We start from the raw sequence: 24,363 nt of genomic DNA on the forward strand, positions 1-24,363 counted from the left end.
ATGATAGGGTACCTAGCACTCTCATAGCAGTCTTGATGGTACACGTAGAATTGTTCAGAAGAAAAGATACTTGTCTTCTCAATCTCTTGATCCGATCTTCCGATAGATATAATTTCATTTGTATCGTGTTGATTACAAATCCCAGAAATGTCAAGGACTGAGAAGGAGTCAGTTGAGACTTCGCAAAATTCACCAGAAACCCGTGTTGCTGAAGCAGATGGATAGACTCTGTGAGTTGACCTGACAGCTGATCTGCAGACTTGGCGATGAGCAGCCAATCGTCCAGATACGGGACCACACGAATTCCTCTGATTCTTAGTATTGCCGAAAGGACTATGCAAACCTTCGTGAAGACCCTGGGGGCTGATGAGAGCCCGAAGGGAAGACAGCGAAACTGAAGATGATGAATCCTCTGATTCCACAGAATTGCTACCCGCAGGAACCTCCGATGGGCTGGGGCTATCGGGATATGTAGGTATGCATCTATAAGGTCCAATGATGCCAGGTGATCCCCCTCGTCCAGGAGTGGAATTACTGAACGGATGTTGTCCATCTTGAATGGGATTTTTTTCATAAACTTGTTTAGGTGGGACAGGTCTATAACCAGTCTGTATTTCCCGCTGGCTTTCGGCACTACGAAGATCCTCGAGTAGAAACCTCGGCCTCTCTGAGAACTTGGGATTGGTTCTAGAGCATTCTTGCAGATGAACTCCCTTATCAAGGGGAGAAGATATGGATCTGAGGATTTGTTGAGGAAGTACCGGTCCTGAGGAATTGATCTCAATTCCAGAAAATAGCCGTTCCTGATGAGGGATATAACCCACTCGTCTGTTGTAGATTCTGTCCATGCGTCCAAGAAATGCCCGATTCTCCCTCCTACGCTTAAGTTTGGAAAATTGGCGTCATAAATTCGCATCTTTTTTCCCTGATGGTTTCTTGGAGGAAGAAGATGCTGCTCCAGATTGTTTGGATCTGAAATTCTTGAATCTATTAATCCTGTAATCCCTGCGTCCCCTGGGGGGAGACTTGTTCTGCCTTCTGGATCTGGAGAATGGCTTTTTTGGGAAGGGAAAGGACGTGCCTTTCTCCTCATGCAAATCCTTCAGGATGTCTTTTAATTGGGATCCGAACAGGGACTCAGGCTGAAAAGGGAGGGAGCAAAAATGTTGCTTAGAGGATACGTCCCCAGGCCATTGTTTCAACCATAGACACCTTCTGGTTGAATTGGATGATGCCATGATTTTTGAAGCCAAAGCCAGCGTGTCTAATGGAGCATCGCACAGAAATTCTGCTGCCGCCTTCATAGTTGGTAATTTTTCTAGGATTTCCTCTCTAGGTACCTGTGAAGAGAGATCCTTGGTGATGTCACTGAGCCATACGCGGAGAGCTCTTGCCACCGGCGTTGAAGCCAAAGCCACTTTTGAAACCGCCGCAGCTGCCGTATAGGATTTTTTTGCAAGCACATCCGCTTTCTTATCCAGGGGGTCTTTCAACATGGATGCTTCCTCTTGCGGGAATATAGACTTTTTGGACAGTTTTGCAACTGCCAAATCCAACTTGGGAGGAGCTTCCCATGAGGAGGTGTGCGCCTCCTGTAACCTATAAACGGATTTAAACCTCGATCCTACATCCAGCCGTTTATCTGGTTTCCCCCAGTCCTTTTGCATCCAAGATGTTAGTAAGGGATGGGAAGGAAAGGTTCTGTCATCATTAGTAGGGAAATAATACAGTGCATCCCTGGGTGACTTATTTTTTACAGACTTGTCAGATTCTAAAGTCCCTTTGACCGCTTTTACGAGCCTTGAGACTTCATCTTTATGAAACAAGTAGTAATCATTAGTGATATCATCATCAGAATCTGAGGAGGATAATTCCTCCCTAGATGAGCCAGCCGGAGAATTATTCGCCTTAGACACTTTCCTGCGCTTAGCTGCAGGTCCCTCGCCAAACATATTAGACAGTTCATTCCTTATAATCTCCCGGATGGACTCTGCCAGTGAGGTGTTAGACGCTGGTACCGCAGAAACACATAACGCACATGTATCGGAGGCATTATCCTCTGGCAGAGGTTGCTGACATGACATGCATAATCTATGCTTAGATTTGCTTGTATTCTTCCTTGCAGGAGAATCCATGCTGAATCTATAACATATAAATAAAATGCAACACTGACATTCATGAAAGAGTCCCAGAAAAAAAGCTACAGGGTAGCGGTACTCACGGTTTTGTCACAAGCGAGCGGCTGCCTAGCAGAGGGCACTGACCTATTGCAGCACGCTGGAATAAAAAGAGGAGCGAGTCCTTGCCATGCTGTAGCACGCCCCTGGACCGCCTCCATACCGCCCATACTCCTCCCATACTGCCAACTGACAGGGGAGTCTTTGCCACTGAGTGGAGGAGCGGAGATAGTGGAACGTTTTTTTTTTTTTTTTTGGCGCCAAATTCAAAAAAAACAGCGGGCGGGAGGCTCCGGCGGGATGACGTCAGCACTACTCTCCCATCAGAGTCCAGGCTGGACACAGGTTTCTGGTAATACGACCAGAGCATGATGGGGGTGATTGTATATAAATAAAGAAACACATAAATCCTACCTGGAGCCGATTCCCCCATTGGAAATAATGCATCAATACGGTCACCGGGAATAACACTTACCCCTTATGTGTCCCGCAGAGAAAAAAAGCAATTTCACGCGCCAGAGAAGCGATCATTTTCCTGCCACCGCAAGGATGTTGAGTATATTCCCAGGGATCGAGGGGTATGCGCCACCGCTGACCAGAGTCCCGATCCTTCAATATACCAATATACCGTCATAGAAAACCACACACTGTGATTTTGTAACCCATGAGGTATAGATCGTTGTGCCCCCAGCACTGAAAAGGCAATCTGAAACAAATAAAATGACTATTTAAAGCATGAATAAACACATTGTCTCTTCTTACCATGCAGAAGAAAAAAACTCTGACTGTGGGTGGTCCTTCCTGCCTTATATGGGTAGTGACCAATTCTTATTGGTTACTGCTTTGCATGTCTCTTCTGCCTTGTTCTAGGGAACCTAGACTTAACCCATTGTGTGCTGCCGAAGGACCCAGGAACATCCTTTTTATGAATCGGGTTCCAAAACTGTATTTCTCCTTATTGAGATCAGTAGGGAATGTTGTTGCAAAACCGGAAGATATAAATTCTATGGTTTTAAACTTGTCCAGCAGATGCTCTATTCCCCTTATTAGTTTAGTTGCCCGTCTTTGTACCCTCTCCAGCTCTAGAACATCCTTTTTATGAATCGGGTTCCAAAACTGTATTTCTCCTTATTGAGATCAGTAGGGAATGTTGTTGCAAAACCGGAAGATATAAATTCTATGGTTTTAAACCTTTCCAGCAAACCTGGAAAATGTTTGTCAAATGTGAACTTCAAAAATTCACATTTTTTGAAGTTGAAAACCTAAAATGAACACTAGTAAGTTAGTATTTAGTAATAAATATTTACTATATTAATATAGAGGTATATTTACTATACTATATGTACTGTCCTGATCTATTATTCTGCGGTTGATTGCAACAGGCTGCTAAAGTCAGCCTGTAGCAATCTCCGATCTCAGGCAGCCCGGGATGCCTCATTGAGGCTGAGGTCTGCACAGAAAACAGATCGTCTCCCTGCGATCTTGCTGTGAGGAGCTCATTGGAGCCATCCAATAAACAAGGAAATCATGCCCATTTAAATGCCCCTGTCGTTTCTGACAGCGGCATCTAACATTTGTTTTGCTTTTTAAGACGCACCTAACTATAAGACACACCCCTTATTTTAGTAATCTTCACAAATTTATTGAAGCATCCAGGCAACATACAATGTTTCGACTGGACTTTGCCTTCTCTGAACTCTGTTTACCGTCTACTACTGAGATTTTAGACGTACCAGTGTGCATCCCCTACGCATAAGATTTGGGTCTATTTGGTGTTGTTGGAACCTCCTCCTGTTTTACACACCCCTTTTTTTGACAACTAAAAACGGGGGAAAAATTCAGCTACATCATACACACAAAGCTTTGATGTAACATACTTACTCCTCTCTGCTGCACCATGCACACACAGTTTTGATACATTAGCATACCCACAGACACACACAGTGCCCTGTTTACACATCTTCAGTTTAAATAGTTCTGTTCAAAGGGAACCAATCATGAGGATTTAGGATTCCAAGCAACAAAAATAATGTTCTAAAGAATGCTGCAAGGTTTCCTACCATATTAACTGCTCATTTGCTGTTGCCTCCATCGCCCCAAAAATATAGTTTTATTCCTTCCCTCACTGAATGCAAATCAGCACTAACTAGACATGAGGGCGGCATCTCTCCCTCAACTAGTCATGTTTCCTGGGCTGTAATCACGGCTCCCAGGCTGTATTCACTTCCTCCACACTGTAACTCCACCTCTAAATGATGTAGCTGACTCCTGGCCTGTGAATCACGCCTGAAGAGAGTGCAGTGATTATAGCCTAGGAGCGCTGATTTGCTTACAACGTGGCGAGTAATAAAACTACATTTTCAGGGAGATGGAGTAACAGCAAACTAGCAGTTTATATGCAGCATGCTTTAAATTATTATTATTTAGCTTGGAACCAGTAGAGAAATTTGGGGGGTCCAGGGGGGGGCGGTCACTCCCGGGCCCACTCAGGCAGGGGCCCACTGAGGTCTCAGCTATTGCTTTTGCAGACAGCCTTAAGACATGTCTGTAGTGGCTGGGGCCCACAAGAAGGCAACAGCACCTGGCAATAGCAGGCCCCCTGCTCCTGAGGGGCCTGCTCAGCTGTCGGATGCCGTGCCCGGCCAGGGCTGGATCTTCTCCCTGCTTCTTTCTCACACGCTGCTGCTGCTGGCCCCTCCCCCCTTACTGTCCTATAGAGCGTGGTATGAGGGGGAAGGGGAGGAACCAGCAGCTGGAGGGATCCTGCTGTCCATGGCTGCCAGGGAGAGACTGAAAACGTCCAGCAGCAGCTCTGACAGTGAGTGAGGCTGCCGAGTGCTGGAAGGTGTCAGGTACTGAGAGAGGACTGAGACACACACAGACACACACACACACAACCACCCACCCATCATCTCGTATTCTGTACATTGGAGGTCACCCAGCTTTCCCAGTATCCTGTAATCAGTATAATTGAGGTCACCCAGCTTTTCCAGCTTTTGAACTCCGTATGATTGAGACTGCACATGGGTCTGTACTAAACAGAGGAGGGAGGAGTGTACTACACACAGGGGGGCAATACAATAAAGAAGCCTACGCTCCAGAGAGGGGGGCAATACCAAGAGAGGCCTATAATACACAGAGGCTGCATAGAGGGGGCTACACTACCGGGGAGTTTGTATAGAGATGAGGATAATGCTGGGGCGAGGAGCCTAAAATGTCTCTCTAGCAGATCCTGTGGAGACGAGTCATGGTTGGAGAAGTCTTCATGATGGCCGGAGCCAGATGGAGACCAAAGAAAAGCGAACAACCTTAAATATCAAAAACATCACAATTCATGCAGAGAAGCCGCCTCCTGTGAGTCACTGGATGATGTTTTTGTATTTGGTAGATCATTGCTCTATGCCGTAATGCACACACTTTTATTAAGATTCGCCCTGTTGCCAAAATGACCTAGAAACTGCCCTGCACCTGTGCCCCAATGGTGCCACTTCCAATGAGTTCAGCTCCCTTTCCCTGTCCGAGCGCTTGGAGTCTTTTACCTCCCTTTTGCCATTGCTGCTAGGGCCACACAATTGTGGCCGGGATACGAGACACACGGCCACTAATAATTGCAGGTGTGCATGGATCATGCTGTAGCTGGGGTAAGGTGGGTTACTCTTGTGGGTCATAAAGCCAAAGGCCCACCACATCCACTCTGATCACTAGCCTCATGCAGCACCCACACTCTCTCAGAGGCCATGCTAACTTGTGTCCCTTTATAGAGCTCCTACCATGGTCAATGCTCTCCCACCCCCTACTGATTAGCCCTTGCACATTTTCACAAGCCCCAAACACATTTGACCCCCTTGCTGTACCTGCACCATCACGTAGTTGCAAATGCAGGTATCTATACACCTTATGCTAAAGTAAGTTAAAGGGGTACCCTGGCAATTTTTATTTTTTAAATTAACTGGTTTCACAAACTTATATAGATTTGTAAATTACCTCTGTTTAAAAATCTCAAGCCTTCCCATACTTGATCACAACCAACTCACCCCTTTTAATGTCTAAAAGCGTATTACCTATACCACTATTATTTTTAGGCAAAGATAATCTGGTTAAAAGGGTTCTCCAGAATGAAAAAACAAACAACAGCATAATTGTTTTCTTCCAAGAACAGCGTCACCCCTGCTCTTAGGTTGTGTGTGGTATCACAACTTGGCTCCATTCACTTTAGTTGAATACCACACACAAACTGAGGACAACTGAGGAGTGGTGCTGTCTGTGGAAGAAGGCAGCTATATTTTTCTAATCTTAAGCCCTTTTACTTTTTTTGTGGTTCTATATTTCAGATGTAGATACCTCTTACACTGCTCTTTATCCTTATTCACTATAAGAAATGTAGAAGAATATACCCTTTATTATTCAGAAATCCTTGTCACCTGCTGGGGTTCCCTATGGGTAACAATGGTTGGAGGCTGACTCAGACTCACTCGCCCCCCCTAGGCTGAACCCCTAGCTACGCCCCTGCTTGGAACCCTAAATCCTCATGATTACTTCCCTTTATTTATATACTTGTGTATTCACTTTTGGTTAAACGCAGTTTATAATTTTATCTTTTTTTGCTGTTACGTAGTTATATTACATTTGATTTTCCTTTCCCCTAACTTCTTTCCTTTGTACATTTATTTTTATTTCTGGTGAAATAAAAGGAATTGCATAATTCTCTCTTGCAAACACATTATGTCTGATGTCACAAGATTTCCCTAGACTTTCATGGCTAACCTCTCCACCATGAGTAATGGCTGGCTGTGCCCGGCTTTTATCACAATAAAATTACAGCTCAATTAATATTCCATGAAAGCTGAAGAAAACACTGGGATGTGGAGTAAAAAAAAAAAAGGCTTCTCAAGTCGTTATTAAAACATTAATCAATAACATTTGATGGAGATAATAAAAAACATAGCATTTGAACAGTGTAAACATATGATCCTCAAGAAATTACAAAAAAAAAAAAAAAAAACATTTGAAAGGCTGTAGTGTTAGTCACTTGTCGAGCACATGTGTCTTTGAGGGGCGTTTTAATGTTGTGTGATGTTTGTCTTCAAGATGTTTGCACTAAACACTGTAATAATTATACCATGATGTGTTTGTTAACATGGGATTAGGATGGTTGGGCATGAAACACTTGTTTTACTGAGGTACCCTTATTACACACATTATTACAGACAATTGCATAGCTCTTTGGTAATTATATAACAAGATGGTACGTTAGATGTGTCTCAGAGGCTTGTAATTTTTCCATCCCATTTTTAGTTCTCTAATTTACCAGCTTAGGTATTTAAACATTAACAGATACAGGAAATCTTGACAGAAACCACCATGTCTTTGTTGCTTCTACATGACCTCACAATCACAATAAAAAAAACTTATGGAATCATCCCAGTATAACCATTCTTATCTTCTAGCGCATATTTGAACAAACCTTAGCAATAACATGAATCAATGGATTCACGTGTAGTGTAGTGGATATACGGTTCATATACTAATCAACATTGAACACCAAGAATGAAATCATGGAACTAAGGGAATCACAGGATCAATAAACATGTTAAAGCAGTAGTCCGGCAAAATTTTTTCTAAGTATTGTATAGTCCTCCAAAAGTTATACAAATTACCATTATACACTTATTACAGGAAATGCTTATAAAGTGCTTTTTTTCCCTGCACTTACTACTGCATCAAGGCTTCGCTTCCTGGATAACATGGTGATGTCACCACCCGACTCCCAGAGCTGTATGGTGGCTGCTGGAGAGGATATTCAGTGTCCCTCCGGCGCCCCTCTCCAGCAGCCACAGCCAGCACAGCTCTGGAAGTTCCTGCGGGTCATGACATCACCATTTTATCCAGGAAGTGAAGCCTTGATGCAGCAGTAAGTGCTGCATCAAGGATTGACACCTTTACCACTTGTCTACTCTGTTACTAGAGCCATATTCAAACTTCTACAAATGATCCCAGTTTTACATTATGGCACCTGGCTATGAAAATACATCTCCCAGCATGCACTGCACTTCAGAACTAACTGTCGGGTACCTGCCCCTGAGGGTATCTGCCCACCATTGTCTCGATCTGCTTTGCACAGTAAACACAGTATCTACCTACCTACTGTATGTATTCATCTATTTATAGATAGATTAGAGGAAGAGAGAGGCTGTTACAATCTAGAGGCTAAGGAGTGGCTGTTACAGATGAGGTGTTACAGATTGCATGGCAACAGAAGATGCAAAGATCATGTGACCTCTGTCTCAGAAGGGAGGGGGAGGAGTCAAGACAGAATGGACTAGGAAGCAGAGACTAGAGAGCAGGCCAAGGTTCAGGTTCGTACGAACCGAAACTGTCGGCTTCTGATTTCCGCTGTCTGTCTGCTCCATGCAGAGGGTGGATAAAGCCCAAAGAGCAGGTTGTATCCATCCTCTCCATGAAGCGAGCAGACAGCAGCAGTCAGAAGCCTATTACAAAGAAGCTTAGATTATAGGTGGGGATTGAATAGGGTGAAATCTTTATTAACCAGAGTTCGCCTTAAATGTTTCGTGCAGTGTCCACTGTAGCAAGGCTATTGTAAGATTGTAAGTGTGACTCATGGAAGTGATTACAATATTATTTATTAATACTAATCTTATTTTAAATTTTTTTTTTATAGCATTCAAAAATGTTTTAATGTTTTTGGATTGTAGATTCTAGCAAAAGCTAAAGGTCTGGACTGGAAAAACCTAATGAAACTAGGAGATCTCCAGAGCAGACTTGGGGTTACCGTAGAAGAAATGTTGACTGTTGTTGAAGAGGTCCTACATGCTGAGCCCTATACACGGGAAGAAATATGTGAGACTTTGGCAATAAGTTTAGAAGATCTTTGTGCCACAGTCCTAAGTCAGAACACTCAGGATGGTAAGAAATAAATTGATGTTTTATGTAAAATCAACATAAAATTAAAACAGTCTTATGTCTGTCTTATGTAAAAGCCTGTCAGTGTCATCTACGTTGAGTTTGTTGAAAGGTGCCGACCTGTCAATAAATCTGGTGCATATGTGGCTACCTGTAGATTTCCACTACAGTTTACCCAGGTTGCTGGCATACATTTTAGTAAATATAGCAGGCTGTGATGGCCCTGTCCCTTTGTCATTAAAGCCCTGTTCACTTTTTTTGGTGTAGTGTAAAGAGACCAACCTATCACACATTTTTGTACAAAGGAGCCTGTATGCAAATATTTGCCAAAAACTTTCCCAAATATATCAAATTAAAGAGGGTGTGGATTCCCCCCACTAGCGCTTCTCTGTTTAATCTAAATATTCATTGGTAGTTCTTAGTAATTTTCTTCCATTTTACATGTTTTTTATCTTGATCCCAGTAACTTTATGATATGGAATATACCCAAGGGGTTGAGAATAATGCCTAGCCATTTTGGGGGTTTTACTCAATTGTAAAACTGTCACATTCAGTTTTTTATTAAGCCCTACACAGTGTTTAAAAAAAAAAAGTGTTTTGAAAACCATTGCATGGAGTTCAGGATTTCATTTAAGGAGACAGAAAAGCTAGCCAGAGGGGACAGACAACCATCAAAGTCAATAAACATGACTTTTTATATAACGGTTACTAGATTGTACAGCTACAGTATAATATAATATAATTCCATATGCAATAGAAAAGAATCACGGGACACTCACCATTAGGCTATTTGTATTTTTTGTTTTATTCTGCACAGTGCAAAACGTACAAACACCATTACTGTGGGTGTGAACACCAGAACATCATCCAGTGACAACTGTTTTATGCTTCTCCATACTATCCCCACAGGACACGTCATGATTAGAGATGAGCGAATCGGGTTTGGGTTCGAGTCGATCCGAACCCGAACGTTCGGTATTTGATTAGCTGGGGCTGCTGAACTTGAATAAAGCTCTAAGGTTGTCTGCAAAAACATGGATACAGCCAATGACTATATCCATGATTTCCACATCGCCTTAGGGCTTTATCCAACTTCAGCAGCCACCGCTAATCAAATGCCGAAAGTTCGGGTTCGGATCGACTCGAGCATGCTCCAGGTTCGCTCATCTCTAGTCATGATCTAAAATACAAAGGCAATGAAAAGTTAAATGAAAAATTAGACGTTAGCATCTTAATGTAATGTTACATTGTATGTTCTTAATTGTATTAGCCATTCCATGTTTCCACTAGTGAGTTTTTCACTAGTTACACCTAGTGAGTGTATTTTAAAAGATAACATTTCCAGTGGGAGTAGTCTGGAGAAGCCTGAAATAGCTGTCATTGGATTATGTGCTGGCATCCGTGCCCGCAGTAATGGTGTTTGTACGCTTTGCACCATGCTTAAAAAAGAAAATGGAAATGGCAGAATTCTAAACACCCTGTCATTCTTTTCAAAATACATTGCATATATTTGATGAACTGTCTATTCAGAGAGCACCAAATAGTCACCAGTTTGCACCCTGGAACACTAACCTCTAGTTGCAGGCATGTGTGACTCAAGCTGTGCCGACTTATGTTGTTGTATTTGGTTTTGCTATAATATAATTTATTATATAATTTTTGTTTCAATTATTATCCAGAAGCACTACAGAAGTAGTTTATAATAGACAAATATCTCATTATTTTAATCTGTTAATAGAGGGAAACTAAGGCACCCTGAACGAAGTAGCTCAAATTGTTTATTGATGCAATAAAATCGGCAATTGCTTAATTCTTTGTGATCATGGAATTTCCAGCAGGGCTGGGAAGTCGTGGAGTCGGAGCTAGTTTTTGCTAAATTAGAAGTTGGAAAAAGTATACAGACTCCGACTCCAGCTTTAAAAGAAAAAAATCTTTCAAAATTTTATAATTGTGTTTTCATATGAATTTTATAAATGTTCCTTATAAATATATTTTATATGCTATCAATCAAAGGAGCTTATTTATTAAAACCAGAAAAACACATACATTTAGTTAAACAGGGTAAAGCATTTCCTCCATATGGGTGGGTTCAGAGTACAGAATTCTCGCGGATAAATTCTGCGGAATTCCGACGCCTGTACCCGCTCACGGCCGCGTGCCTTTCCGTCGGCTTCATAGACACCATTCTATGGGCCGGCTGATTCCGCAGAAAGAATTGTCACACCAATTCTTTCGGTGGAATGCGGAATCAGCCGGCCCATAGAATGGTGTCTATGAAGCCGACGGAAAGGCGCGCGGCTGTGAGCGGGTACAGGTGACAGAATTCTGCAGAATTTATCCGCAAGCTTTTTGTAGTCTAAACCCGTCCTATATCAGTAATAAAGTACTGGCCCTATTAGAAGGATGGTCGGAGAAAAGTTGGTGGTCACTATTTGGCAGTTTGTTTCTTAGCTGGAAGACTCCATTGTGTAAGGAGTGGGGGAGATCTGTGCTGTTCTTTTCCTAGATGCTGGAAGATAATATGTGTGGAGCAGTGTAATATGAAGATATCCTGGTTAATATAGAGAAGGAGAAGAAGCCATAAGTAGTGTAGCAGTAACCTCTGTCTTCAAAGTGGTGTTTTCTCTGTGAAAGAAGATTGTTTTTTTTTCTTCTGTGTGCTATGGCTGCAGCAGGCTGTGTGTGTGTTTTGAGAGAGAGGAGAAAATGTAAGGTTACCTTGGGCAACAGTGAAAAATCTAGGGGGGGCAGGCAGTGTTGGGATCATAATAAAGTCCTATTTACCCACCCCCAATCCCTTGCAGTGCAGCATCATGGCTCATGGTTTCCCGCCAGGCTCCCAATCCTTTGATGTCACGGCTCCACTCAGAAATGCCCACTCAACCAATCGGCGGGACACAGCTGCAGTCACTGCCTAAGCGGGTAGTTTCTGTGGGGCTGTGATGATTCTGGAGCACGGACGCTGACAGAGAGCTGATATATCTGGGCCTATGGCTGACCTCTATATCACAGGTATCTTCTTACCAAATCGACAGCCCTGGTTTTCAGAAACATATAAATGCCAGTCCTCAATTTGATGTATTAATCACAAATCTAAAGGATAACCACATCAAATTTCTCATATATGAGAACAGTATGTCAAAACAGGTACTTTTAAAGGGAATTAAAATATATATATATATATATATATATATATATATATATATATATATATATATATATATACACACACACACTCTCAAAAATATTGTTATATTCTATTTCCTTGCTAATTTTCAATTACTTACACTAAAATAAAGCCACAGCTTCTGCCAGCAACTATAGCTTTTACTTAATCTTTACTTCAGCACTGCTGGTGCAAGCTGTGCCATTTCAAATGCCATGGGGTGCCAAGTTGCTAAGGCAGTTGGCATTTGTAGAGGGCAGACCTTGCAACCTATTTAAAGGGGAAATGTGGCCATGCTGTGTTGATTCCTTTTTATTGCTTTTGCTCCTGTGTGTTATTTTGTGTCAGCATTGATCGTGATACTGCCTTTGCTCTTACCTTGTCCATTTCCTAGTTCTTAACTTTGGCTAAGTTACTGAATATGCTCCCATCATATTCTTTGGCCTGTCTTATTCTGCCAAGGGTGATGACCCTTGGCTATGTTCCTGTCTGTGCTACTTCTCCTTCTGTAGCCAGTCTCTAAATGTTATGAGAAGATTGGCATGGGGATCTTCCTACAGCAAAGTTGATACCTCCTTGTAGGTGTAGATCAGGAAATCTTTTTGTCTCTGCATTCCAGTCTTGCTAGCACCATAAAGAATAAGAATGCATAGTACACTTGTAGATGCAAAGTGAACTCAATTTATTTACAGCGTGTTCAAGGCCAAGCCAAGTAATAGTTATTTACGACAGCACAAATTTGGTGCAATATACAGTACAGACCAAAAGTCTGGACACACCTTCTCATTTAAAGAGTTTTCTGTATTTTCATGAGTATAAAAATTATAGATTCACACTGAAGGCATCAAAACTATGAATTTACACACGTGGAATTATATACTTAACAGAAAAGTGTAAAACAACTGAAAATATGTCTTATATTCTAGGTTCTTCAAAGTAGCCACCTTTTTGCTTTGATTACAGCTTTGCACACTTACAGCTTCAAGCTGTAGTCACCGGAAATGGTTTTCACTTCACAAGTGTGTCCTGTCTTGTGTAATAAGTAGGATTTCTTGCCTTATAAATGGGGTTGGGACTAGAGATGAGCGAACCGGGTTCGAGTCGATCCGAACCCGAACGTTCGGCATTTGATTAGTGGTGGCTGCTGAACTTGGAGAAAGCTCTAAGGTTGTCTGAAAAACATGGATACAGCCAATGACTATATCCATGTTTTCCCACATACCCTTAGGGCTTTATCCAAGTTCAGCAGCCACCGCTTACCAAATGCCGAAAGTTTGGGTTCGGATCGACTCGAGCATGCTCGAGGTTCGCTCATCTTTAGTTGGGACCATCAGTTGTGTTGTGCAGAAGTCAGGTGGATACACAGCTGATAGTCCTACTGAATAGACTGTTAGAATTTGTATTATGGCATGAAAAAAGCAGCTAAGTAAAGAAAAATGAGTGGCCATCATTACTTTAAGAAATTAAGGTCAGTCAGTCCGAAAAATTGGGAAAACTTTGAAAGTGTCCCCAAGTACAGTTGCAAAAACCATCAAGGGCTACAAAGAAACTGGCTCACATGAGGACCGCCCAAGGAAAAGAAGACCAAGAGTCACCTCTGCTGTGGAGGAGAGGTTCATCTGAGTCACCAGCCTCAGAAATTGCAGGTTACCAGCAGCTGAGATTAGAGACCAGGTCAATGCCACAAAGAGTTCTAGCAGCAGACACATCTCTACAACAACTGGTAAGAGGAGACTTTGTGCAGCAGGCCTTCATGGTAAAATAGCTGCTAGGAAACCACTGCTAAGGACATGCAACAAGCACAAGAGAACACAAGGAATGGACATTAGTCCATTGGAAATCTGTGCTTTGGTCTGACAAGTCCAAATTTGAGATCTTTGGTTCCAACCAACCCATCTTTGTGCGACGGAGAAAAGGTGAACGGATGGACTCTACATGCCTGGTTCCCACCGTGAAGCATGGAGCAGATGGTGTGGGTGTGCTTTGCTGGTGACACTGTTGGGGATTTATTTAAAATTGAAGGCATACTGAACCAGCATGGTTACCACAGCATCTTGCAGCGGCATGCTATTCCATCTGGTTTGCGTTAAGTTGGACCATCATTTATTTTTCAACAGGACAATGACCCCAAACACACCTCCAGGCTGTTTAAGGGTTATTTGACCAAGGAGAGCTATGGGGTGCTACGAGATGGTTTGGGGTGAGCTGGACCGCAGAGTGAAGGCAAAAGGGCCAACAAGTGCTAAGCATCTCTGGGAACTCCTTCAAGACTGTTGGAATACCATTTCTGGTCACTACCGCTTAAAGCTCATCAAGAGAATTCCAAGAGTGCAAAGCTGTAATCAAAGCAAAAGGTGGCTACTTTGAAGAACCTAGAATATAAGATATATTTTCAGTTGTTTCACACTTTTCAGTTAAGCATATAATTCCACGTGTTAATTCATAGTGTTAATGCCTTCAGTGTGAATGTACAATTTTCATAGTCATGAAAATACAGAAAACTTTTGGTCTGTGCTGTATTTGATTTGCGACAAGTAGGATGTTTCGACCCGGCCAGGATCTTTCTGAAGGTTAAAGTGGGAATTTTAATAGTATGCGCTCCTGGTGCTGGTCTGGATGCATGTGATGTGCTGTGTGGGCCAAACACACTGCAGCTTAGAGTATAAAAACTTTGGGTATATGACCCTAACCGATATGTATCCTGCAAGTCCCATTTATCTCAGTGTAGTCTCCTGGAAGATCTAACGAATAATATTATTATAGCATGACTATGAGTATACTCAGTAAATCCCATAACTGACCTGTGTGTTTGTTCTCTTGAGCACTTAGGAAATGTGTTAACCATTACCATCTCTAAATAATGCGACATGCGCATTTACTAATGCAGTACGCCCTGTTCTGTTCACTATAGTGAGATAAATGCAAAGAGATGATTAGAACATGCTACACTCTGTTCTGATTTCCATGTGTATCCTAGGACATTGCCCACCCTCAGCAGTAGACTCCCCTTAAAACACATTTCATCAAGATTGGGAATCACTGACTTTCTACTCTAACACAGATTTTCTTTCTTTTAATCAAGGCCAGCCACTTAATTTGGATATCTTGAGCTTGCTGTTTTATAAAGATTACAAAAGATTTTCTGATCTTCTGGTTGCTGTTATAGAACCATTCCCTTTGCCAATATATAACGTGCCGAGCTGAGAGAACCATAAAGTTTTTTAAGGTAATCTGGCCAGCACAGAATTGTTTTACCAAAGGGTGGTCTAGGAATCAGTCATTGGCAGAGCTTTCACAATAAAATTGAAAACAGACGTGTTTGTGCTTCATTCTTTGGGTTACTACTGTTCAATGGTGATTTACAAGAGTGTGTGAGCTATGGAAATCTCTCACGCGAGTCTGCATACATCTTAAATGGATGCACATTTTCAGATCTACTTTTTTCCTATCACGTCATAATTGGAAGAATGGTTAAGCAGAACTGAGCCTTTAAACAAAAGTCACAGGAATACATTAGACTCTGGGGGTTCTAATATGTTCTCTAGTATGCTTTACTATTATCTAATTTATCATGGATAGCCACCTTGTACGTTGATAGATGAGTATAGCTGACAGGGTATGCTTGGAATTTTACCACGTTCTGTAGCACTGCATCACAGAAGGAGGTTGGCAATATATAACACCTCAAGCTTTTAACAAACTGGAGCCACTGACAAATTGTTTAATTATTCTTTCAGTGCAAGTGTTTTCTTTTCCATGTGTTCGGGGGAAAAAAAAAAAAAGGAAAAAAAACCCTGAAAAATGTATACATGTCCCTGGACATAGTCATGGCAACTAGAAGGAAAACATCTATTGTTCACATAGCTGACCGCATACATTGACCTGAAAAATGGCAGACAATAGGAAAAGGATGTGCCTTTTTGGCTTTATTAGGGTATAAACACACACACCGTATACACAGCGTATTAACTGCTGCGATACGCAGCGAATACGCAACAAATACGTAGCAGATTAGATCTAAATAACTGAACACAGCATCAAATCTGCACCAGCAGATCTGCTGCGTATCTGCTGCGTATACGGTGTGTGTGTTTGTACCCTTACTTAACTGCTTTACATAGGAGTTATGAATTTCTGTAGCTTTCGTTAACAGAACAGCTACCATTCTTCATATACATTGCTTAATTTTAGCAACTGTAAATTTGTTGTGTCAGTAGATGTTTTCCAAGGGAGCCTGATTCATGACAAAATCAAGAGTCTTTACTGATACCCAGTTCATTGGATTCTGCACATATGAACCTAATCACTACATAGCTCACCCCCTGGTGAGTCTACAAACCTAACCTCCTAAAATGTCTCATATTAGTATTTGTACAGAGTGCTGCAACCTGACAGGATTGAGTAACTAAAAGTACTACTTAGTGTTAGCAAGTATATATGCTTCACTTAATGCTGACTCCTCCCTGTGTCCCCCAAAGTATTGAGCCCTATCCCCTTTTTGTTACATCCTGCTGTGCCCTGTGAATGGCAGTCCCACTCATAATATGGCCAATCGTGGAGGAGCATGTGACCTTGCTCCTCCCTTGGTGCCCTCCTATAGGCATATACAGACTCAGGGGAGGCTGCAGAGGGAGGAGCATGGTCATGTGCTACCATGTTTAGCCAAATTATGGGCAGTATATGTGTATATATATATATAATATAAAATTTCACTGAACATGCATTTAAACTAGAGATGAGCGAACCGGGTTCGAGTCGATCTGAACCCGATCGTTCGGCATTTGATTAGAGGTGGCTGCTGAACTTGGATAAAGCTCTAAGGTTGTCTGGAAAACATGGATACAGCCAATGACTATATCCATGTTTTCCACGTAGCCTTAGGGCTTCATCCAAGTTCAGCAGCCACCGCTAATCAAATGCCGAAAGTTCAGGTTCGGGTGGACTCGAGCATGCTCCAGGTTCACTCAGGTCTAGTTTAAACCCCTTTTAGATTGGGGGGGGGGGAATTATTTTTGCACTTTCATTTCTGCAACATTTACAGAGCCATATAATGGTGTTTTGCAGTACTAACTACTTTGTAATGACACACTACAATTTATTATAAAGTATACTGCAAAAAAAAAAAAAAATTGTGAAAAAAAAAATCTAAGCATTGTTCACAGGTAGCGATGGTCCGAACCTGCCGAGGTTCGGGTTCTTATGAACCCGAAAGCTCGGCAGCAGACTCCCTCTGTCTGCCCGCTCCGTGGAGCGGGCAGATACAGTGGGAGGAACGCCTGGAAAACTGGGATACAGCCTATGGCTATGGCTGTATCCCAGTTTTCCAGGCAGTCCTCCCGCTGGATCCGCCCGCTCCACGGAGCGGGCAGACAGCGGGATTCATTACCGAGGGTTCGAGTTCGTACGAAACAGCACCGAACTCGGTTCGGACCATCCCTATTCACAGGGTATTTCTCAGGTCAGGGCAGTTACAGTGATACTCTTATTTGTTTAGTTATGTTTTACTACAACAAAAATTTACTTTAAATGGTCATATTTTGACCCCTATAACGTTTACATGTTTGGGGGCTCATGTTATGTCAAAACAGGAATAACTGAAATGACTGAAAATGTAACTATGTAATCTATAAAATGATCACACTATTTACAATGAATACTATAAAGAAAACTGAAAAGAATTCCAGAATTGCTGTATTTTGTTTCTCGTTTCCCAAAGAAAAAAATATTTTTAGGGTGATTGCAAAAGTCATATTACCCCAAAATGATGGCATTAAACCTTAAACCCGTTTAACAAAAAGCAAGCTTTTCTATTGCTATGTCAGCAGAAAAATAAAAAGTCATGGAGGTCCCCGTCAGCTTTTGCCCACATCACTGGCCTTAATTGATAGAGCTCTCTATGTTTGAGTAAAGGGAATCAATCAAGGTCAGCTGGGCTGGCAGAAGACAGCAGGGACCGCCCCCATGACTTGTTGCCTATTCTGGAGAAAAAAAAAAAAAAAATTGCTTTTGGTGTGTGAAGATGAAACGACAAAGAAAGAAAATGTTCCTCTTAAGGGGTTAAAGGAAATTTAAGCACTTTCTTTCATTGCAGTAAAAGTAATTATTTAAAGGGGTTATCCAGCACTACAAAAACATGGCCACTTTCCCCCTACTGTTGTCTCCAGATTGGGTGTGGTCTTGAAACTCCGTTCCATTGAAGTAAATGGAGCTTAATTGCAAACTGCACCTGAACTGGAGACAACATTAGGTGGAAAAGTGGCCATGTTTTTGTAGTGCTGGATAACCCCTTTAATGCCTCATAAATAGATTTTGATTTCTAAAAGTCAATAGTATTTTGAACTAAATAAAAACATTTAGAAGATGGTGTTTTCTTCACCGGCTCTACGTGTGATAGGAGTCTCAGCAGTTGGGATAACCAGAAACATATGTAACTCTGGCTTTTTTTTATTTTTTTCAGTCTGTAATTTTTGTTAAAGACATTTCAGCATAATTGATTGCTGCAGCTATTTCCTTCTTATCCCCAAAGACATATTTCTCTGTATATGTATGGCTACATAGCCTAGATATGGCCCCCCAGCTTTCGTTAAATAACAGCACACATCACCTGTTTTGCTCATTGCATTTCCTTTTCTATTAAAGCTGCTGGAGATTAATCATTGGTTATCACTTTTTCAAGATGAAATGATTATGGTGCTAAAATGCCTGTTTAGAGACATGCAGCAGACTGTCCCTGCACATGTCGTAATCTTTCAACATGTTGTAAGACCACTCTCACCGGACATCATTCATGTTTGCTGATTGCGGCCTTTTTACAGGTGCTATTACACTAAACGATTATTAGACAACAATGATTGTCATCATGCATCATATCTTCTCTCCCCCCCCCCCATTAACCATCATTTGTCAAAGATGCCAGATGCAGGAAGCGGCAACATGCATTCCTCCGTATGGCCTGTCTGGTGATTCTGCGGCACAAATGAAAAATGAAGCGTCGCATTGCTACTATGGCAGAGGGAAACTGAGCTGGATCGCCGTACGAGTGTAAACCTGACCTAAGGGTATGTTTACAGTCAGCAAAACAGGTGGAATTCCGTGGCGGAGCCCCCGCCGTGGAATCTCATCTGCCTCAGTGTCTCTATGGGATGGCTTGCGCACCGCCGCTCTCTGCTCAAAGAATTGACGTGTCAATTTTTTTAGCGGAGAGCAACGAAAGCGGAGGTATGCAAGCCATCCCATAAAGACACTGTGTGTCACTGAGGAAGGCGGGATGGGCCCTAATACTATTATCTTATAGCATCTACAGCTTCATTTTCAGAAGGAGTTGTCTGGCAGGTAAAATTGTTCTCTCATATGCTGCGTTTACACGTAACGATTATCGTGCAAATCTGCGCAATAACGATCGAATTCGAACGATAATCGTATGTGTAAACGCAGCGAACGATCAAACGACGAACGAGAAATCGTTTGTTTTGATCTTTCAACATGTTATCAAATCGTCGTTCGCAAAAAATTCGGCGATCGTGTAAACAGTCGTCGCGCGATAGTACGGCCGCCCCCAGCCCCGGCCGCCCCCCGCTCTCAGCATGGCTTCCCACTCATCCGCAGCCCCCTGCGCCGGCTCGATCGCCACCCCCGCCGCTCTGATCACCACCCCCCGCCGCCGCTCCGATCGCCCCCCCCCCCTGCCGCTCTGATCGCCCCCCCCCCTGCCGCTCTGATCGCCCCCGCCACAACCATACGTTACCTGCTCCGTGTAGAAGGTCTTCAACATCCCCGACTCCCCTCTTCAGTGCACTGATTGGCTGAAGAGGGGAGCCGGGAATTTCAAACGGCTCCTCTTCAGCCAATCAGTGCTCCTCTTCAGCACTGATTGGCTGAAGAGGAGGCGTTTGAAATTCCCGGCTCCCCTCTTCAGCCAATCAATGCAAGGCAGCACTGATTGGCTGAAGAGGAGCCGTTTGAAATTCCCGGCTCCCCTCTTCAGCCAATCAATGCACGGCAGCACTGATTGGCTGAAGAGGAGCCGTTTGAAATTCCCGGCTACCCTCTTTAGCCAATCAGTGCTGTCTTGCATTGATTGGCTGAAGAAGGGAGTCGGGAATTTTAAACGGCTCCTCTTCAGCCAATCAGTGCTGAAGAGGAGCAGTGATTGGCTGAGGAGGAGCCGTTTGAAATTCCCGGCTCCCCTCTTCAGCCAATGAGTGCACTGAAGAGCGGAGCCGGGGATGTTGAAGACCAGCTACGCAGAGCAGGAAACGTATGCTCGCGGGCGGGCCGCCGGGGGCGATCGTAGCTGCGGGAAGGGCGAGGGGTTGGAGATCAGAGTGGCGGTGGCGGGGGGGAGGCGATCGGAGCGGTGGCAGGGGGGTGGCGATCGGAGCGGCGAGCGGGGGGCTGGGCTGCGGGCGCACGATCGTAAAACGATTTTTCCGTATGATATATCGTACCGTCTAAACGCTGATCATTATAAAAAAAAATTGTTACTCCGACATCGTTAATCGTACGATTGAGCCATTTATCGTTTTGTGTAAACGCACCATAACAGTCTAGTTTCCATACACAGCCACAAGCTTATTTTAATAGGCATGTGGTTGTGTAGGGAAACTACTGTAGTAAGTTCCACTGGAACAGAGGCCAATATCAATAAATTTCATAAGCAGCATTGCAGTATATGTCATTGCTAATGCTAGTAGTAATTGGGTATTCCATTATTACAAATTGTGAATAATACTGATGTCATCCTGTATTACTGAGTGGCATAGGAATGATGCCTTTTCATGGAAATAGTGTTAAAAGGATTTTTTTTTTTCTGAACTGTTTCCAAGTAGAAGTTACGCCAGCATGTTATTTGTAAAGCTTAACAGGGAGAATGGTTTTGTGTTGGATTTTCTCCATAGTTAAAATTGATTTTCTACATTTTGCCTTTTTTGAGACATGTATTTGCAAAATATTTATACACGGAAGTTTATGGGCTCAGTGCATGCTAAGGATTTTGTATTATTGGTTATACAGTATGTTTAGCATGGGTCTGACCCAGTGCACAGAAAGCCCAAGAATGATTTATTCACCTCACTCTACTACACAGCAATAACTGTGACTTTCTATCTTTAATAAGGAATTATAGGGCACTAAAGCCACCTCATAATATGTGCCCGAAAATGGTTAGAATAAAAAAAAAAAAAGTATTCCTCTTATTAATAGTTCATAATGTGTGATGAGAGAAATTCATATAGCACTATCTGTATGTAAAAAATAATTGACACCTTTACTGAACCTAGTGTAAGTCAGAGGGGGTATATAAAGTGTCAGTGGTGTGCATTATGTGACAGATCTGGATCCACAATGGAGATGTGAACAAAGCCTTATGTCTCTAAAATTTTGGCTAATGTTTGTAGCAATTAGGGTTATTGGTAATATTACTTCTGGTTACAAATTTATGGTTACAGATAGGGTACATTCACACAAACAGGCAGAAATTCTGAGCGGAATCCGTGCCGCGAACAATGTTTGGAATCCCGCCTACATAATTGTGTTAATGTATTGTGTTGCGCGCCTCCCCTCTCTGCTGTTCTCTGTTCAAAGAATTGATATGTCAATTCTTTTATCGGAGAGCGGAGGCGCGCAACACAATACGTTGAGACACTGAGGCAGGCAGATTCTGAGCGGATTTTGTGGTGGGTATTCTGCTTAGAATTTCTGCCTGTTTTATTCAGTATGAATGTACCCTTACACCAGGTAGATTGCAGTCGGCACCACTCCACAGAATACAGCACGGCTATTGAACAGGTACAGTGAGCTCAGGAAATGCATTTGTCCCAATGAGAGACAAATGCCGGGTATGCAGCAAAGTAGAAAAAAAGCAAGTGGCACTCACCGTATATATTGAAGCTTGGCTTTATTCGTTCAGAGATGAGGGGAAGGAAGGACAGGTGAAACGGCAGTTCTCGGGACAGCTGTTTCATGCTTACCAGTGCTTCTTCCATCGACTGAATCGAATTTTATGGTTACATCTTTGGTAGTCAGGGCAGTGGAGGGACTAACCCCTGCAAGAAAGTTTTTATTTAGGTTGATAGCATTTGTATCTCTAAGGGTCCATTTACACAGAAAGATTATCTGCCAAAGATTTGAAGCCAAAGTCAGGAAGGGATTTGAAAAGGGGATTAATCTCAATCTTTCCTTTGTGACCTGATCTCAGTTTATAGTCTGTTTCTGGCTTTGGCTTCAAATCTTTGGCAGATAATCTGTCAGATAATCTTTCTGTGTAAATGGACCCTAATAGTCTTCAATATACCATTTACATAAATACATGAGGGTTTTTTTGTGGGATGAGTTGTGTTATTTAGCCCTTATTTGACCTCAGGAAAAGTCACACATTTTTGCAGATGTATGGCCTGTTCAACTGATTGGTGGACAGGGAAGGGGGCACAGAAAGGCAAGCTACTAGCTTGGCCTACACCCAATTTACCATAATGTAGACCTGCAAGCCGAATAAAAAACATTTTTTTTAAATCTGGACATCTGTGTAATGTGACCAAAAATCCGACTTTGGTATCTCTTGTTTTTTGCATTTATGCATTGTTTTATTTCTTTACATTTTTTAGTTGGAAAATGGCATAATTATAATTTTTAATAGGGGAGGGTTTTTTATATTCTAAAAGCTTTTTACTCTTAACAAAAGTTATAACACCTTTTGTTCCCCTAGCGGCCTATTATAAGAAATTGTTTATATGTATAGTGCAGTGGTACCATACTGACCCACTGAGAACCAATGACAATAGATACCCCAATCACTCAACAGATAAAAAACTAGCATGAGTGATCTCCAGTGTCATTACTGACAAATGCCATCTGCAGATAGCAACCAGCACCCACCAGATATGATGCAAGCCTGGGTCCCTGTACGTCATGGGTAAGGAAGGGGTTAAAAGTACCATTTTAAGTACTTTTAAGTAAGTTTAGTTTTATGTTTAACCTTTTTAAAAATTTTAGGAGGGTAATTTAAAAACAATCCACCATTTTATTACAATTTTACTTTTATTCATGTTTTATTATGTGCCATTTACCTGTGGTATAATTACCTTGATAACATTACTCTGTGGGTCATTATTAAAGATAAGGAAACTTCAGATAAGTTCAGGTTTGCATAAACCCAAACAATGAGCTGCATCCACCTCCTCTAGGCAGTGGGATTCGAATGCCAATTGTTCAGGTTTGTGTAAACCCAAACTTTCAGAAAATTCACTCATCTTTAGTCATTATGTTTACAGAGGTATCAAATTTATACTTAAGCTAATTTTTGTCTGTCTTTTTTACAATTTTACATTTTTTGCCCAGTGGGGGATTTTTACTTTTAAGTTAAAGCTATTTGTATTCTAATGCATTATTACTAGAGATGTGCGAACCGGGTTCGGGTTTGAGTCGATCCGAACCCGAACATTCGGTATTTGATTAGCTGGGGCTGCTGAACTTGGATAAAGCTCTAAGGTTGTCTGGAAAACATGGATACAGCCAATGACTATATTTATGTTTTCCACATAGCCTTAGGGATTTATCCAACTTCAGCAGCCACCGCTAATCAAATGCCGAATGTTCGGATCGACTCGAGCTTGCTCTAATTATTACCAGTCAGTCAAAAAGACTGTCTCCTATGAAGCCATGCTGGTAATGGATAGAGGGGTTCATTAACACAGAAAGATTATCTGACAGATTATCTGCCAAAGATTTGAAGCCAAAGTCAGGATTTGAAAAGAGAGGAGAAATCTCAGGCTTTCCTTTATGACCTGATCTCTGTTTATAGTCTGTTTCTGGCTTTGGCTTCAAATCTTTGGCAGATAATCTGTCAGATAATCTTTCTGTGTAAATGGACCCTAAGGTGGAACTCCTAGTATGCTGTGATGACTGGAGTTACATCTGATTTTGGATGTTTTAATGTAATCAGAAGCCAGCAAAATGGGAACACAGCTGGGACCAGAAGATAAATCAGCCAGAGAGCAAGCAGTGGTGGGGTGGGTTATGGGTTTGGTAGGGTTGTCTAAGTATGATTTGTTGTTTTACGTCCCTAAGAGGCAATTTATTTTTTCCACAGAAAATCTCTGCGGC

At 42.1% G+C, this 24,363-nt stretch overlaps 1 protein-coding gene across 3 annotated transcripts in view; it reads left to right on the plus strand.

Moving 5' to 3' along the window:
- GALK2 (galactokinase 2) overlaps positions 1–24,363 on the plus strand; it is a 172,797-nt gene that overhangs the window by 128,252 nt on the left and 20,182 nt on the right. For all 3 annotated transcript variants that reach the window (XM_069983250.1, XM_069983259.1, XM_069983267.1), the window contains one exon: positions 8,891–9,101. In XM_069983250.1, coding sequence (XP_069839351.1) covers positions 8,891–9,101 — 211 coding nt within the window. The remainder of the gene's footprint in view (positions 1–8,890; positions 9,102–24,363) is intronic.

Source organism: Dendropsophus ebraccatus, chromosome 1, assembly GCF_027789765.1.
Source record: "Dendropsophus ebraccatus isolate aDenEbr1 chromosome 1, aDenEbr1.pat, whole genome shotgun sequence".
NCBI lineage: Eukaryota > Metazoa > Chordata > Amphibia > Anura > Hylidae > Dendropsophus > Dendropsophus ebraccatus.